Genomic DNA, 18,129 nt, shown 5'->3' with positions numbered 1-18,129 from the left:
TTGTGTAACAACACGACAGGCACGACAGGGGAAGACTTGAGGTCATGCCATGCCATGGCAGACAGGTAGGTTTGCTGTTATGTGTCGTTGCCGGTCTATTGTCCCATATTGGATGCCGGACCGTGCTTGCGTTGTAATCCTCGTCATGTCGGTTCCCTTACATCTCGTCTCTGCCCGTCGGTTCGCAGGCGGCGGACGGGGTATAAAACATTCCGAGCAAGAGATTCGGCGCCAAGCGATATACGGAGGGTGTGCACAGGGAGGGAAGAAAAGGGGACTCAAGGGAAGGGAAGGGAGAGGTCGCTCTTGGCTGCGCAATGAGAGGCATGACGAGAGCGTACTGCATAGTGTGTACAGGCATGGGCCCATGTTGCACACGTGCATGCTTATTTTTCTGCGAAGAAAATGCGGAGGGAAGATCCCATGATGGATGCATAAGGAGTTCATCCTTAATTCCTTATCTTTCATCAAAGGTCTTTCCCTGGCGACCCTGGGTTGCTGTTGTTTCGCATGATATTTGAGGATCGCAAGAGGGCCACTGGCGATGCGACTGGACGAGGGCTTGAAACAATTCATAGATGCAGTAGGCGGCAGTGGTCAGACAGATCCCGAAGAGACGGTGGCATTCAGTCCGACCGTTCTTGACTTTGAGGAAAGGATGAAAAGTCGAAACGAAACATTTCATCTGATCCCAGGGCCGGCCGGGCAGCCACGTTCTCGCCCGCATGCGATGTTCATGCGATGGGGATTTGGGGAAATGGAATGGCCAAGCCACAGAATAAGTGGAGTAGCTCGCGCCACACTTTACCAGGATGGAATGCCACAATTGCACATCGGAAATTGTCCACAAGTAAGGAAGGAAAGTGAGGCTCCGCTTTTGCTTGCTTCGAGCTTCGGTCACCGGCGCCAGGAGCTTTCGAAATTCCCGAAGAAAAACATGAGGAAGATTGATCCGTGCAGTGTGGTGAGCCAACCCGACCAAGCTTCGTCTTCCATTCCATTTGTAACCTCCCCGAATCCGGCCGGGATCGACAGCTTCTGCATCGAGGTCACTCCCTTTTTCCCCCGTGTGATCTTGTTGTACCCTGTCTTGCCTGTCTTGCTGGCGGGTGCCCGTTACGCCGGTTCATCATCACTGCCCTGACTGCTCTTGTACACCACAACGAAGAGTGCACAGATGCGGAAATCATAAATGCACAAAAAAAAGAATTGAACAAAATGAGAGGGTTCACGAGATTTTGACACAGCACACAGAACTCATTGCACTCCCGGGCTTTGTTACCGCGCCCCTGCTCCCCCCCCCCGTGGTCTGCTTCACAAGCTCCAACTTTCTCCAGAGAGCCAACGAGAACGATAAGAAACAAGTTGAAATATATAAAAAAAGAGCTACAGGGACCTTGACGGCCGGGAGAATACACTACTGTACCTATTGGAGATTGTCCCTGGGGTGCAGTCAACATTGAGAACTGGGCCCGAGAATCCAGGAACATGGCAAAGGTTGACGTTCACAATTGGCAGGAATTCAAGATCTTGGCAGAGGGGTCCCGACCGGCATGGAGCCCCGCAACATTCCCATTGGCGGCGAGCTGAGTGGGAAACCGGTATGATAACATCATTCTCTGGACCTGATTGCACTGCGACAGACTGTTTCCGGGTCTGATCGACCACTGCTATCGAAGCTCTCTACAGTATCGAACGCGCCGGACTGGGCTGCTTCCGCCGTGGTGACGAACAGACGAGACAGGGCGGGTGGACGACAGGCACCAAGTCATTGCCCGTGAAGCCTGGCCGGCTTGGGATTTCCATTTGTCAAGACTCAAGATGCCCATGTCAGACATTCATTTGGCCCTGTTCTGCCGCGGGCGGACAAGGCACGAAGAGAGCGAGGACGATAGCGTAGGGATGGAATGTCATCACGAGCTGGATAGATGGATGGGTGGATGAACATGGAGACACATCCGGCAGGGCGGGTGGTTTTCTAGAGGCAGACAGTTGGCGGGCCATGCCATGCTATGCCATCCATCCCATGCCATGCCATGCCATTCATCCCATGCCATGCCATCCCACACAACTCTCCATTCAATCCAATGTCAGGCCAGCAGAGCAGCAGAGCACCACTGCATCACTCACTGGATACTGGATAGAAGCCCGTGGATACGTTTACGTGCATCTTGGCAAGACTTGGAAGAACCAGCAAGAAAAAAAGAAAGCAACTGTCTTTGGATTTTCGGTATCTTGTCCCCGATGAATTTTCCATCGAGCCATTCTCCTGTTTGCCGTTTTCCATGATCCATCACAGCTTGCTCTGTTTGTTCAGAACCGAAACAAGGAGAATCCGGCCAATCTCAGCCGCGGATTGGCAACTCGTTCTGGGAGGAGCCAACGAGACCGATTTCCTTCTTACACTATCAACCTACCTTACCACCGCCATAACCAAACCCCCATCGTCGCATACATACTGGCCATCCGGGTCCCCGTCGTCGAGTCGCATCGCATCGCGTCGCATTTCATCGCAACCGCACAACGGTAACGGCCATCCTGGGTGCCTTGCCTAGCAAAAAACTCGACCTCATCCATACAAATATTCAATATCCATGATCCCGGGAATTGGATCCGATTGATCGAGAACGGCCGCCCCGCTCCCAGCCCAGCTCTCCAATTCGCGATCCCGGTTTTCACTATTTATTTTTTTCATTTTTCTCTATTTTTCCCACTGCTCAGCTCGCTCCTTATCGTCATCGACAGCGCCCTTCAATCTGCTGGCCCCGGTGCCACTGCCCGGCCTGACCGACGCCGCCAAGGCCCGTTAGCGAGCTATCGTCCGATACCCGACGGGAATGGACCCTCGCCAGACCTTCATCACCTGCTGTCGTCCCCAAGCCCACCGTACCTTCTTTAACTGACGTCCTCCCCCGGTGCAAATCGGACGGCCTACGAAGGGCCTGTGACGAACTGGACGGCTGACCATCTCTGGCTTGTACCTATCGATGCTGCTTGCGCTCCCGCTCGGCTCGTACGAGACCTCACAACCCATTCATCCACACCAGAGCCCTGAAAGCCTGAGACCTCTGATCCATCCCCATCCACTTTCTAATCACTACATAAACACCAATTGGTGCCCCCCCCCCCCCCCCGCGGCCGGTACCTGGAACCTGGACCTGGATCTGTTCTGTCCCTGTGCCCGTCCTGTCCTGTCCTGTGGTGTCCTGGACGCTGAAAGCACATTATTAGCGAGATTGTCCCAGTCTCGCTTCAGGAGCTAAAGAAAGAAACAAGCAAGGAAGCCAATTCTGGAACAATTCAACAATCCCGCCCACGCACTCCCCCCTTTTGGCGGTCAAAGACACACACCACACACACACAAGCAAGGAGCCAAGCTGCCCCAAGGAGCCGCAAAACCTCTTTCTTTTTTGCCCAATACCAGAAACACGAAGCCAAAAGAGGATACCTAATATCCCTTATTACATATCGCCGTCATTATTGTCCGCCCGATCCCCGTACTACCTCCGTTACCACCGTTACACCCCCCCCCCCCCCCCCCCCCCCCCCTTCGATAGCCCAGTCTCTTTCCCTCCGCCCCCCAAGTCCTAACCCTCCCGCCGCTGGACTACTGGCTGGACTGCTGGACTGGTAGAGGTACCGATACCGTCATCGTGGATGGGCCTGATCGGACGGGGTTCGCTGGGGACCATGATGCCGGTCTCCATTTTTCCAGTGGATTCGAGGCGCAGGAGGAAATCCCTCCTGTTACCATTAAAGACCGACTCGGATGGGTCTGGATCGAACCGTTCTATGGCCAGCCCTGTCGCTACTATCCCGAGTTCACCGGCCAGTTCTTCCTCCGTCAACGTCGAGGGGGACCACAAGCTGTTCTCCCTTTCCAACCTCACCCACAGGACAAAAAGGTCTCACAGCAGCCGGGACTCGTCCGTCTTCGAGTACAGCGTCACCGGCCCTGCCCCCGGCAACATCCAGCATCAGAACAGCACCAGTAGCAACGGCAGCGCCAACCACAACCCACGACCCTCGAGCTTCTCACATCGGCGCAAACTGTCAAAGTCCCGGCCTGTCTCGGCCCCCTTCGAGGTGATGAATCGCCGAAGCTCAGGCTTCTCGGACGACTACAGTCGCATGTCAGTCGCCGACACCCTGAGCACATGCACAACAACTCCGGCCTCCATCGAATGGAAGACCCAAGATGTCGAGGGCTTTTCCGCTCTCGAGACCGATACCAAACTACTAACGACAAAGACACCTTACCTTGTCGTCACAACGGACTATCTCGTCAAGGTTAAGAACCGCGCCGATGTCTTCGCCCTGTTCCCTCAGCTCCAGAGCGATGGCCAGCGACCAGCGAGCATGGGCCCCCCGCCAGAACCTATCCTCGTCATCCCAACTACCTCGATTGTGTCCGTATTCGTGGCCGAGAGCACCAAGCCGTCTTTTGGTCTGGAAGTGTGGTGGAAGGCGCAAGCCGGGGTCTCCTTCCTTCATACCACCTTCTACTTTGATTTACCCACCGATAGAGATGAGCAGCTGTATAATATCGTTCAGACCATCCGAGGGCCCCATATCGAAGAGAAGGATTTTGCGCGCCGCTCCGTCGAGGTATCCGAGCTCATCAGGACGATTCAAGAGACCGAGGAGCCCAAGTTCATCAACCACAATCTGCAAATATTTCCCGTAGTACCACGAGGCATCACCCGGAAGGAGTCTGGCTTCAAGCAAGAGGACGACCCCAAGAGGCCACAGGAAAGCCCAGCATTCTACCTGGTCATTGGACCCCACCTCTGTTATTTCATCGAGTTGCAGAGGGGCAAGAATGGCGACCTAGTTTGCAAGCACAAGACTTTTGGTCTAGTAACTCTGGAACTCTTCAAGGCCGATTGGACCATCCACCAAGAGAGATTCAACATCACATTCCGGTAAGAACATCTCTCTGTAACATTGTCTTGCCTATGAAAGGCTCTCGTCTCACTAACACGTACTCAGGGACCCATTCCAAGCGCCAGTCACACTGGAACTTGCGAGTCGCTATTACCGCCACATCATTCGTGACTTCTGTGCTGTCGACCGCTACTTGAAGCCTGCATGGCCGCAAATCTGGCAGAGTCGTGAGATCTTCCACGTCACCGGACTTAAAGAGACACATCTCGTTACCGCCGGCGAGGATTTTGGAAGCGTCAAGAGGACCCTCGATGCCTACCTCGCAGCCTACCGATGCCCCGCGGTCGACTGGGAAATCAACTGGAAGACCAAGTTCGCCCCCGAGTTTCGCCTACTGCCCGCCAAGGATGGGAACAACTACTCACCACTCCAACTGTTGGCTGTCTTGCGCGCATTGAGATACAACGACTACTTCAACTCGCTATCGTTTCGCGATATCGACCTTGGCGTGCTGTGGAGCGTTAGCGATCACCATGCGAGACGGGGAAATGTTGCCTGGTTGAGCCGGACTTGTAAGCTTGCCGGCTTGTTGATATCAATTTTTTGTTTTTTTTGTTTTGTTTTTTGATAACTAACTTCGTTCCAATAGTGGTCGCTCTGGGAACCGACGAGATCGAGGTCCTCAAGATCAGCCCCGTACTGCACCAGGAGTTTCATGCCCTTGCCTTTTGCTCCGAAAACATTCGCCAGATCGACTTTACCAATGCATCCAAGTCTTACCCCAACAAGGTCTCGACCAGCGGTCAAGATACGCCCACCATTCAGTTCCTCACGCCTATTCTGGAGCTACTCAAGGCTGGCATCACACGATGCAATCGCCTGATTCTTGCCGGTAACCTTCTGCTTCAGCCCGATCTCGCTGAGCTGGCTGAGGCGCTGAAGGCTGCCCCTATTCAGGCTCTGGATGTCTCCTACTGCGGCTTGGATGACATGAGTTTGCGAGACTTGATCATCACACCGCTTCTGGATGGGCCTCGGATGGTGCAGGTTCTGGATCTGTCCGGTAACCCTGGGCGTGTGGCGTGCCAGACTGTTCCCGATCTGCTATACAGTCTTGGGGATCTGAGGGAACTGAACCTTGCTGGCAGTCTTCGGGGCGAAATGACTGGACCATTGCTCCCCATCGAAGCACTTGAGAATCTTCCAGGCCTGGAACTACTTGATATCTCGAATTATGCGGTAAGTCTGTATAGAGATCGGGGGCCAGGAGCCATTGCTGACCTCGTTTTAGCTTAATATCCCTACTTTGCGGGAGATTGAAGAGTGGTTGGCATTGAGAGGTTCCAAGATCGACAACCAGGTACCTGTGCGATTCCGGAAATTGGTGTTGAACCGATGCGCCATCACCGGAGCTAAAGCTGCCAAGCTGTTCAACGCCATCGGTGTGAATCACGGACTTTATCTCTGTCTCAACGGTAACCCTGTCGAAGACGGAATCGATGCTTTGTGCGACGCCATTCGTCAATCGCAGACCCCGGCCGGATTGAGCATGGAGATGATCGAGTTCCGGGAAGAAAGTCACTACCTTTCGTTGATCAGGGCACTCACCGAAACCAGATACATCACCTCGCTGAGCCTTCTCGGAACTGCGCCCTCAACCCCGTCTCAAGGCACCTGCAGTCGCGAAGCTATCCGGGTATTCGAGCGCTTCTTCGCCGAAAACAAGTCAATCCGTTATCTGGACATTTCCGGCTTCAGCGGTAAGCTGGACGATGGACAACTTGCCAAGGGCTTCGGTAGGTCTCTTATCGGGTTGACGCGCAACAAGTACCTCACGTATCTCAGGATCCGGAATCAGAACCTCCATGAGGATGCAGGCATTTTGGGCAAGGTGATCAGCGAAAACAGGCAGTTGATGCTATTTGACTGCCAGGACAACAAATTCAACTGCACGAGCTTCCAGTTTTTGGTACAGAGCATGCGGACGAACACCCAGATCATCGAGTTCCCGGTCGAGAGGAGGGAGAGGGACGCCATTTGGAAGAACACGCTACAGGGCTTGAACCGAGGACCTTATGGTCAGATTTTAACCAGCACCACGGGAACCGGCACGGTACCGACCAAGGGCAAGAAGGGCAAGAAGCATGAAAGCCACAAGTCTTTGTCGTTGGGCAAGATGACGCAACATCCCGCCGCCAACGGCAGCAGCAGCAACCTGAAGGATCCACTGAAGGAGCAGGAGACCATGCTCCGCACCGTGCTGTCGCGACTCTTCGATGAACTCGACGGCTATCTCAGACGGAACCGCCACGCGCTCGAGGAAGCTTCCGGACAAATGCTCGATTTTGATGGTCTTGCTTCTGACGGCCAGGAGGAGGTCTGGCCCGGTTCGCCTGCAGCCGTGGACGTGGAGAATCCTATTGACGACACGGGTAGAAACGCAGTCGATATGTCCCCTACCGAACAAGGATCAGGAGGCCAAGGAGGACTGGCACCAGACACCGCTGCGATGCTCAAGGCACGTCGGGCAACCGTTCGCTCGTCCATGATCGCCTCCGGCAAATACAACATCGGCGCCTACCCATCACCGCCCACCCTGCCGCCACCTCCGATCCCATCCTTCTCGCTCTTCCCCGACATCAGCGAAACCACCCTCGATCCCGTTACCGAAGTCGATACCCCGATGCTCGAGTTCCAGCGCGAACTAGAGCTGGCCGCCGACGCTGCCATCAACGGTAGTGATGGCGGAACCCCGATCTTCGCGAACGAGATTCGTCGCAACAGCGGCATCTACGCCAACAGCACCGGAAACGGCAGCAGCGGATACCTCAGCCAACACAGCGCGAGCAGCAGTCGCAGCGAGGGCATCAGCCCCATGACGATGCCGGCCACGCCTAACCCGCCCACCACGGCGCCGCCGCCGATTCCCAGGGTTCCGGTTTCCAGCAGACATAGCTCATTCACGCCATCGCTTCCCGCAGTATCCAGTAGGAACAGCTCGTTCCAGCCGCCGGCATTGCCGACTATGGTTCCCCCACCACCACCCAGGCCTACCTCCACCTCGGCGCTGGCGTCCGCTTCGGCACCAGCTGTCCTGGAGTCGACCACCGGTAGCAAGAGAAGCGGTACCATCATTGGTGGAGAGGATGATGATTCCGAGCTTATGAAGTTGATCAGGGATTTTGGGGCTACCGGCTTTGCTTGATCTGTTCAAGTCACCCCACATATCCATCAACAATCTATCTATCTACCTCCAAGGTGACCCGCGCGACGTGAGAGACTGAATGGTTCTCGGTTGCATAATAAGCGGGTCACAGTTCTAGGGAAGAAGAAATGACTGGTTCCAGTCACTGTACATACATACACGCCACAACATTTCATTGTTTTCACCATATTGGCAGGGAGTGAAAGGGGAATTCATTTCCCTACGGATTTTCACTATTATATCTTTTACTACTACTACTACTGCTGCTACTACTACTACTACTACTACTACTACTACTACTACTACTACTACTGCAGTGTGTTTTGATACCCCATACATACATACATATATCGTGCAAGCGAGCGAGCGAGCGAGCGCATGGGCGGGTGGGTGGGTGAACTAGGAGGAGATCAAAGAGCGAGGAAAGAGAGCCAGGAGAAAGAGAGCGCGGATGGAAAGACGAGAGTTTGATCCGTGTTTGGCGGTCGGCGATTGGATGAAGTAATGGCCAGAGTCAGATGGGGGATGGAAAGGCTGAAAAGGGCTGTACATATCGGAGACCTGGGGGGGATGCGATTGATTGGTGGTTCAGGTGTAGGATATAGAAAGGAAAGAAGGAAAGAAGGAAAGAAGGAAAGAAGGAAAGAAGGAAAGAAGGAAAGAAGGAAAGAAGGAAAGAAGGAAAGAAGGAAAGAAGGAAAGAAGGAAAGAAGGAAAGAAGGAAAGAAGGAAAGAAGGAAAGAGAGAAAGAAAGAAAGGCATTATTGAAAGGTCGACTGGTCGGTCGGTTGGTTGGTTAATGGGGGGTATGGCATGGCATGGCATAGTCGGTCGAACGGTAAGGGCAGGTATACATTCTCGGTGTGTGGTCAAAGAAATGGGTCGGAAAGAAACGGGAAAGTTTATTTGCAGGATAGGATAGGATAGGAGTTATTACTAGGATATAGGTAGGATTATAGGAAATAGGACACTGGATACCGTTATTATTTGTTATTGTTCAGGATGTTAGTGAGGAGTCTTGCTTCTAGGTGTATGTACATGTGATGGCCCACGTGAACACAATATGGTTAGTTAATACTTTGCTTTTCGCCGTCAATTATGGTGCAGAGTGAGTTATGTCGAAGTCAGAGACGTTAGCGGCCAGATCAAGACTCGATGGTCGATTATGTATAACAAACATATATACACTGAAAAGAGCAGGGACCTATAGGGTAGGGGGGCGATGTGTCACAGGGTTATAACTGGCTATATAGTGTGCACTTCGAGTTGTGCCTTGCAAGCAGAATGTTGTCTACTTTTGGTAGTTTGGCGTACTTGGCCATAGTGCACGCCTGTCCCTGTTATAAGATGTGCGGGAACTAGCCTCACAATTTGGCTTCTATTCTCTTCACCTCTCTCTTCACCTTTGTACTACCTCGACTCAACACCAACAGTCCCCTTAACAGCCAACCCCCCATCGGGCGCCTCAATCCACACATCAACCCTCTCCCTGCGCGGCTCACCCAAGCACAAGCCCAAGCCCGCCTCATCGACGCCGTTCTTTTGTTGTTGTTTGTTAGGCAACAACCTGACACAAACCTTCATCTCCTCGCCCACAAACAGCGGTCGAAGGTTTTTGTACTCTATACTTGCAATCTCCCATTGCGTTTTCTTCTTCGGTTCCTCCTCCGGAATGAACAACCTTTCCCTTATGCCCTCCGAGATGTGGGTCGCGGCATGAGCAGCGGTGGCCGGGTCTGTATCAGCACCAGCACTGGTGACAGTAGAAGTAGAAGAAGAAGCGGCCCTCAAAAACCCCTCAACAGCCCTCAACATAATCACCAACGTCAAGGGGCCATGCACCAGCCTTTCTTTATATCCCTCGACTTCCCGCGCGTACAGCGGGTCCAAATGGATGGCGTGCGCGTTGAACGTCAGCGCGGAGAACTGAAACAACAAAGTGGCGTCGGGGGTCATTTTGAAAGAAAAATCGGGTTGGTGGGGGACGCGGATCACCCTCGCTGGTTCCAGTTTTGAACCTGGCTCGCGTTCTCGAAGGAAAACCAGACGGCGGAGTTCCGAGATTACGCCCTCTTTCGATGCCTTTGCTGCCTCGCTGATGGTGGCACATTCTTGCCCTCCCGCTCCCGCTCCTGCTCCCGCAGCTTGTAAATCCCTAACCACATCCCGTACCACTTCCTCCATTTGTTTAGAAGGGGTCTCGGGAGGGAAAGTAACATAGGTCCTCCAAACATCCACCCAAACCCTCTGCTCCTCTTCCTTTCCCATTTTCCCAATTTGCACCACAGGCGGCGTCCCTAGAGTCTCAACACAAACCGTCTTCCTCCCATCCACGTTGAAGTTTTGTTCCGACCCAGTCCCAAACTCAATCCTCCCGCCCGCCCACATCCTCCTCGTAAAGGGCGCGCCGGGGCAGTGATCGGCGTCTGTACCGTCGGGAAATAAAAGTTGCGGAGGGGTTTGGAGGGGGTAGTATGCTAGATGATACCCGGGCAGCAACGCCGCTTGCTCAGGCTGCGGCCATGGGAATGGGGAGGAAGAGGAGGAAGACGTGAAGAAGGAGAAGCCCGCGGGAAGACAGATGCTTGGTAGATGGGAGGATAAAGCGAGAGAGAGAAGGTGGGATTGAGTAGGGTGGAGGGTGTCGGGTATGAGTTTTGGTGGGATGTTAGAGAGGGTTTTGGTTGCTTGGTGGAGGTAGGTTTCGGGGTTGAAGGGTGGTGGTTGGGGAGTGCCCTTTTCTGCTCCTGAGGACGAGGAGTAGGCCCTTATTTGATTGCCATGGTTGTTTTGTATTGTTGGGGCAGTCGTAGGAAGCCGTGTCGTAGAGATGGTGGGATGGGTGAGGTACCTCCCCGTTGTTATGTTTCTGGTGGCTGTGATAGTTCTGGTGGCGGGGGTAAAGAGCCTCATCGTGGCATCGAAGCCGACTGTTGTTCAGTTAAGCAGCTGGTGAGAAATTCGTGAAAGTATGGGTGAGGTGATGCCGGTTGAGGGAGCCGTAAGATCGTATAAGTCGTCACCGTTCCCGGTATCTCAGTGTGTTATCCCTCCGCAGTCAACTCTGGTTTTCTTGATCTTCAACGGTAAGTAAAGACGTTCGTTCATGTGAAGTTTAATAGTTGTTGTCGAAAGTAATGCCAAGACCCCGCTCAGCACCGGTTGCTGGTAACCGGTAATCTCCTGTAACATACACCATAAATACACATACCGTATTGTAACCGTTTTTGTCGGCTGTCACTGTCAGTGTCAGTGTCGACATCGCTGCCCCCCGCCGAGCAAGCAGTGCCCGCTTGTCCGCCCGCCCCATCTACATCCATCCATGATCCATGATCCATCCCCTGGTCAACCACTAGTTGTGTGTGTGTGTGTGCCCCTGAGCCTGACTTCCCTGAGCTGAGAAACAATCCCAGCTGCTCCGGAAGCAATGGGATTTTCCAAACCCCCCCCAAAAAAAAGCCTTGGCCCTTGGCCCTTGGCCTTTTTGAAGATTTTCCCACATCATGACGGTAGAAAAGTCTTGGTGTTTTCTTGGTATTCTTTTGACATTGATTATGATTTGGTAACCGTTGACTAAAACCGCCAGACCGCACAAATGATGTATGCCCCTGACCCCCTTTTTTCGTATATGGACGGGAGCACTGGGAAGTCAGCGGAAGGACCCGAGAAACAAGCAAAAAAAAACACTTTGGACGTCCTTGGCTTCCTTTCGCTCTCGCTGCTCGCTGCTCGCCGCGAAGATGGATGATGGTGAATTGTTGTTTGTTTGTCCTTCTTGGACCGAGGTATGTAAGTAATGGCATTGATAATGGATTCGTACGTTGGTGTTTTTAGCCCTGAAAGTGTGATGATTTTTCTAACCTCTTTGTCATGTCCGTTTTGGCTTCCTGTATTTTTTTCCTTGGCTTGACCTTCGCACTTTGCCCTTGAACCTGTCCAGTCAAACTGTCAATCCCAGGTCATTCATTGACTCTTTCTCGTCTTTTGTCATGCCTTTTTCCCAATACCTTTTGCCAACAATTCTATTACGGTATGTGACAGTGAGAAGAGTCTCTAAGCGTCTATAACCGCCAAAACAGGAAAGATCCAGACGCCCTCTCCCTCTGAATTCCATCTCCCCAGCCGTTTCTATCCCCAACTCTTCTTTCTTTCGCTTGAATGTCCAGGGGCCGGGGAATAAAATAATACCAACTAGCAAGAATTACACGCGCTGGCACGCAAGCAGGACAAAAAGCATTAAAGATGACTTATGTGCAACGTAGAAAACGATATGTAATGTAGAAAAAAGAGGAGGCCACCAGTCGAAGTTCCAGTTCCAGTTCGATGATATACTTGAAGAAAGCGAAAGAGGCCACTCCATCCGCCCATGATAACCTGTGGTGGTTTGGTCAGAAAGAAAAGACGCACACACAAGGCGGTGATAATAAACAAAAAACGAGGGTCGAAAAGGGTAGTTAAATCAGTTACGGCGAGCCCCTGGCCCGAACTGAAAATGCATGAGTGCTCCAAACTCCTATGCTGGCCAAACGCGAAACGAGGCATGATGTCATTCCCTGAGATCTCTGCCGCCCACCCATCCTGTCCGTTCATCCATCCGGATCATTCCCATCCTTCGGCTGCTCCTATTTCTTCCTATCATCCCCCTCATCTCCTGCCTCTCTCAACATGAGTACACACAACGAGAGGCTTTGGGGGGTTGTGGTATGTAGGTAGGTGACTGTCGTCGCTGTGCTAGGTCAAGTACGGCGATCCTAGCATCGTTCGCTCGAAAATTCAAGGGTAAACATTTTTTCTCATTCCTATGAGAAATGAATAGCCCTAAATCTCCATTCGAAATCATGCGCGCAATCCCGCCAGACGGTGATATGATGCCCTTGCGAGTTCCCGAGGTGGGTCTAGAACATCAACTATGGGCCCGCCTGACGGAGTTTTGTTAAAGGCCCTCCTCTCCGGCCTTGCAAAGTTTTATCTCACGGCCCCATTCGGATTTGAGAACTTGGGACGCCGTGATTCTACGGGACGGGTTCGGGTCTAATATCGAGTAGATGACGTTCCTGCAACGAGCCTGGATTGATGACGGTCAGTTCTGCGACATTGCTTCATCTGAGTTGCCGTGATCCGACTTACCCTGTGTAACGACTCGATCGGTCCGTAACCCTCCTCGTCTCGACGACCTTCTAGGTACCTGGCATAGAACTCGTCGTCGTCCTTCTTAGCGACCCTCCACAAATGACGACCGGTCCTCATGGCCATGTAAATGACACCGCAAGCCCAGACATCGACAGCACGAGCATCGAACTCTTTGTCGATATACTCCTCGGGAGCAATATAAGGGGCGGAACCACACAGACCGGAAACCATGTGCGCGTCGTTTTCCCAAGCCATACGGAAGCATTCGCCGTTGCCAAAGTCAGTAATCTTGAGGGCACCGTGGGTGGTAAGGAGGAGGTTCTCGGGCTTCAGATCACGATGAGCAACACCCATCTCATGCATGTACTCGACGCCACGCATCATTTGCTTGAAGAAGCAATCCGCCTCCTGAACCTCGAGTTTTCCGGCGGCAAGGACAAGCGTGTAGAGATCTCCTCCAGCGCAGAATTCCATCACTTCGCAGAAATCTCCCTTGGCGTCCTTAATAAGGTCAAGGGTGTGAATCACGTTGGGATGTCTTAGGGAGGAGGAGATGCAGAACTCGGCGGTCAAGCGTTTGCTATACTTCTTTTCCGTTTCCTCGGGCCTGCGGCGGAACTCCTTCACGGCAAAAAGCTTCTCCCCGAGACCGTTCTCCATCTTCTTGTGCGAGATCCTCACGATACCAAAGGCACCACGGCCAATGATCTCCTGGCATTTGCCGTATTTTTCGACCAGAGTGGTTGGCGGAGTGGTCGCGCCCTTCTTCTCTGCCGAGGAGGCAAGACCATCCTTTTCTTGTTTGAGAGTGTCGACCCAGCTGGAAACCAAAGACAGATCGTTTTCGGGAACCGGCTGTTCAGTTTTCCTGCCGAGGAAGCCCTTGATCATATCGGTGAGCTTCTCCTGGCGGCGACTTGATTTCAGGTGGTGCTCGTGACCGCCTTGGGCCTCGGGGATGACGACGAAGCGCGACGGTGGCGCATTGCCGTTCGTCCTGGCCTTGGCATCGGTGGTAGACATCTTGCGCTGCGGAGGGGCAGGCTTCGAGCTCGACGAGGGCGGCGGGGATGGAGCTGTGCTGGTGTTACCCGGGGTGGTGTTTCTCGAGACAGCTGCATCTGCAGCAACGCGGCTTGTGTCTTTTGTCGAGAACATGCGAGTCAAGCGGTCCTTGACGGAAGCCTTCTCGGCAGGCTTTGGCAATTGCTCAGTCGAGCCGGTCGGGACGGACTGGCCGTTCTGGGCAGCAAGATGCGGGGATCTCGAGGAGAGGTCGAAGGACTTGATGGACGAGGTCTGCGAAGGTGAGGTGCGCTGTGAAGACCCAGACTTGGCGTCTGAGGTGCTGTTCGCCATGGTTGCAGATTTTCGAGGGGGGACGGGTTTCGGGTCGCTCGGTGGGTGTGATTTGGGGGGGGGGGCCAGTGCTCTTGTGGTAGGTTTTTCCGCGCTGGGCGACGGCTGGGCGCTGTTTGTAGCTGGTCTGACTGCCGGAAAGTGCAGCCGTGGGGGATAGCGTACGGCGGTCAAGCTCGGGCGATGGTGGCAGTCGCAGGCAGGGCAAGCGGATTGTAAGCGACGACGGGCGACACGGGCGAGCGTGGGATGAGGTAGGGTCGAAAGGTCTTGGGTCAGTTCGTTAACGGGTAGGCTTGGGTCGTCGTCTGGGGGGGGGGGGGTCTTCCACTGCGCTTATGCAGGGAACAGCGATGGTGGCGGCTTGCGCGCCTTGAATGAGTGGGCAGAAGCCCGGACTTGGACCCTTTAGGCCTTCAAAACGGCAGGGTATTGTCGAGGCGATGAACCTCTGTTTGGAAAGCGAGAAGGACTCAATCCCCTTTATAAGCCGCGATAGGGCTGGCACGGGCTGGCAAGGCCAGAAAAAAGCGAGAAAAAAATCAAGAGGCCGAATCCGATTGAGCGGAGCGGAGAAATCAAAGGCGAGTGCCGTGCGTGCGGTGCGCTCGGTGCGGGCTGCGCGCCAGTGGATTCTTCCCACCTGCACCTGTGCTTGGTTGCCGACTGCTTCTTTGCGTGCTTCGTGCGGACTGTATGTAACTGTGGAGGAGCCAGTCGCAGTGCGGGCAACAACGGGTGTTGCGAAACTGTGTGCGCTTGGTTTTTTTCCCTCTTCCACTTCTGATTGTGGTGCGGGTGTACGGTGCCAACTCAAGTGGGTTCTCTGCTGCAGAGTTAAGTGCTGGTCTGGCGAATGAAAGCCCAGCTAAATCGGTGGAGATGGCGGGTGAGGTGAATGGACCTTGATAGAGCCCAGCCAAGTGAAGTGGACTGTGGCCCGGGTGGATGCCCTGGTGCTGCGTGACAGAGTGGAGCCAAAGGCAAAGATACGCCGCGAAAGGTACCACAAATACGTCGTTACGTAGCTCGTCGTTGTAAAATAGGTAGGGTTGGTTTCAAGCTTTTCAGACCTGGCTGGCTTCGGATGCGTCCGGTCGTTTGTCGCCGATGTCTACCGTTCTGTGCGTGTGTTTCTCTGTCTCTCGTCTCTTTTCCAGTCAATGGTCAACGACGCAAGAAAGTGAAGAGGCCGTTGATGTTGGCGCCTTGGTCGGATGAAGTCGTCCGGTAGGTAAGTGGGTGTTAGTAAAACTCGAGAAGCGTGGCAGACCTGGACTGTTGTAATTGGCGGATGGCAATCATGGTGAAGATATTGGTATAAATGGGAGGATGGTTTTGGTCATGTGAGTTTTGTCGGCTCCGACGTCGAAAGAATGCCGATTCCTTGTTCCTGTTCCTGAGCAGGCCGTCTTGAGTTGTAGGGACAATGGAAGGTGAAAGAGGGAGATTAGAGGGTCGGTCTTTCCAGCGCTGGATCGACAGAATGAACAATGGAAGAATTCCAGGCGAGAAAAGGAGTTGGAGCAGGGCAGGAGGTGCCCTCGGTGCCCTGTCGCTCCTGCTTGGCCACCCAGCTGCCACAGCAGACCGCAAACTGCAGACTGCAGAGAGCCTGAGGCAAAAGTGCTCGGCTGATCGTGAGGGGGCAAGATTGGGAAGCTATGACTGAGATGACAATAGCAATATGTAGTAACGGTTGAGCGAGAAAGGGAATGGCTGCTTTTTAACTCAAGGGGCTGAGATGTCCGATGTAGGTATGCTCACCAGTCGGATTAATGCTGATGATTATGCTGCCGGGCTGAGTAATAGATGTTCAGACCACACTGCTGCAGGTAAGGCGGGAGGTGTGGCAGATGGCAGGTGTCGACCCGGGTTCGTTTGTCACTCGAGGTCGCGTTTGGATTGGGCGGCGTACAGTGAAGGAGTAGGCGATAGTATAATGGCAAAAGTTGTGCGCTGTGGTGAGGGTGGGTGCTTTGTTGAGGGCGTAGAATAGGTAGGCACGGCCTTTTCTATGTGACGAGAGGAAAACAGATGATGAATGATGGCCAGCAGAATCCGGGACAAGAAAGGGCAGCTGAGAGCCAAAGTGAGGTCAAGCTGGAGGTCACGGTTTTGGCCAAGAGTCTTGTCCTATTTGTGTCTCCAAGGTTATCGACCCCTTTGTGGCCGGCTCCTGGTCAAAACCAAAGGCAAGTAGCTCCAGGCAGGAAAAATGGGAAACCGGGCACAATAGAAGAAGGGTGGTAAAGCGTGACTGAACCAGACAAAGAAAGAAGCAGAGCCGTGTAAGAGATCAAGAGAGAGGGCAGGAGCAAGAAGAGAGTCAGGGATGGCCGATAAATATCTGATTCCCGACACGGGCACAGATACATGGAATACATCCACAAGTCTCTACTTAGCTTTACCTGAGAGGTATGTATACAGACAGACAAGGAGACATGGGAAACAGCACCCAACACGATGCGGAAAACCTGACACGAAAAACCCCCCCCCCAAACAAGGCCGCTATGCCCTATCCATTCTCGCATTCGACTCCATTCCACTTACGCCGCACATCACGATAGCAGCCGCCAATTGTTCTGTACAAGTTAGCTAATATTATGACGACGAAGGCGGGTAGGTAGCCTTTTGACAAAACCTGCCAGTCAGAGATACAGTTACAGAGACAGTCCCATCAACATGGAGAGCGGGAGTTGTCTGAATGGTGCAAAGCCTGCCAAAGGCTTCAGAAGGTGGGAGAAAGTCACACGCATACCACGGTCCGTAGCCCCACTGCAACGGCGGCTGTCAAAGACAAGCAGCCAATTTATTCCTCCGAGTAAGACCCCGGGTTTTCAATGTAGGTTTCCATCTCACATACCCAGGAGTTCTTGCACTGTAAACTTTAATGCGACAACGGCCCCTCCTCATCAAAAGGTTTGCGCTTATGTACAACATAGGTAGTTGCGCTCCATAGCGGACAGGATTACACCCATCGGACTTGTAGTCTTTTTTCTGAGAACGTCACGGTGGATCTGGGTATCTCCTTCAACATACAGTACACCCACCGTATGTAATCTGTAACGGTAACATTGGAACAGTGAAATTGAACGCGTACCCAATCATACAGGTAGCGGGACATGAGACCCGAAACATACCACTAACACAAGTAGGCCCGTTGCCCTTACCGTTATGATCCATATGAGCGTAATTGCGCCTCTGAAGCTGCGAGCTCTTTTCGATCACGTTCTGGACCGTCTCTGGAAACTCGAAAATATTGCTGATAATCATTGTTCTGCAGCGGGCAGTCAGTGGGAATTGGGGAAGGGTCTGCGTGTTGTCGATATCAGCTGTATGTACTGCTTGTACTTTCTGTACTGTACATATCATGCAGTTGACAGCGAGTGGGACGTTCCGTGCTGCCGTGCTACACCAAAAAAAGAGATGCTCATCTCAACGTTCGGTTTCGTCGACACCCATCAGGTACATACGACAAATCGGAATGTCAAGTCGAGGTTATTGAACGGACATGGCTGGTAAGTACTAGAGGTACCGAGGATCAG

The 18,129-nt window shown here is 53.1% G+C and overlaps 3 protein-coding genes across 3 annotated transcripts; 1 reads left to right on the top strand and 2 right to left on the bottom strand.

Moving 5' to 3' along the window:
• The first annotated feature begins 3,614 nt into the window (after positions 1 to 3,614).
• Positions 3,615 to 8,390, top strand: SMAC4_05355 (uncharacterized protein). Its single transcript, XM_003346412.2, has 4 exons — positions 3,615 to 4,925; positions 4,993 to 5,459; positions 5,537 to 6,126; positions 6,179 to 8,390. The coding sequence occupies exons 1-4, from the start codon at positions 3,658 to 3,660 to the stop codon at positions 8,090 to 8,092; spliced, it is 4,239 nt and encodes a 1,412-aa protein (XP_003346460.2). The 5' UTR covers positions 3,615 to 3,657; the 3' UTR covers positions 8,093 to 8,390.
• A 772-nt stretch (positions 8,391 to 9,162) lies between these two features.
• On the bottom strand, positions 9,163 to 11,199 carry SMAC4_05354 (uncharacterized protein). The gene has a single exon (XM_003346411.2). It carries the CDS (start codon positions 11,003 to 11,005, stop codon positions 9,503 to 9,505), a length of 1,503 nt encoding a protein of 500 aa, XP_003346459.1. The 5' UTR covers positions 11,006 to 11,199; the 3' UTR covers positions 9,163 to 9,502.
• Positions 11,200 to 11,763: 564 nt separating this feature from the next.
• Positions 11,764 to 16,804, bottom strand: SMAC4_05353 (uncharacterized protein). The gene is made up of 2 exons (XM_003346410.2): positions 13,220 to 16,804; positions 11,764 to 13,157 (listed from the first exon to the last, which is right to left on the bottom strand). The coding sequence occupies exons 1-2, from the start codon at positions 14,579 to 14,581 to the stop codon at positions 13,026 to 13,028; spliced, it is 1,494 nt and encodes a 497-aa protein (XP_003346458.1). The 5' UTR covers positions 14,582 to 16,804; the 3' UTR covers positions 11,764 to 13,025.
• Positions 16,805 to 18,129: the final 1,325 nt, after the last annotated feature.

Source organism: Sordaria macrospora, chromosome 4, assembly GCF_033870435.1.
Source record: "Sordaria macrospora chromosome 4, complete sequence".
NCBI classification, from domain to species: domain Eukaryota; kingdom Fungi; phylum Ascomycota; class Sordariomycetes; order Sordariales; family Sordariaceae; genus Sordaria; species Sordaria macrospora.
This window is presented reverse-complemented; position numbering and strand designations above follow the sequence as displayed.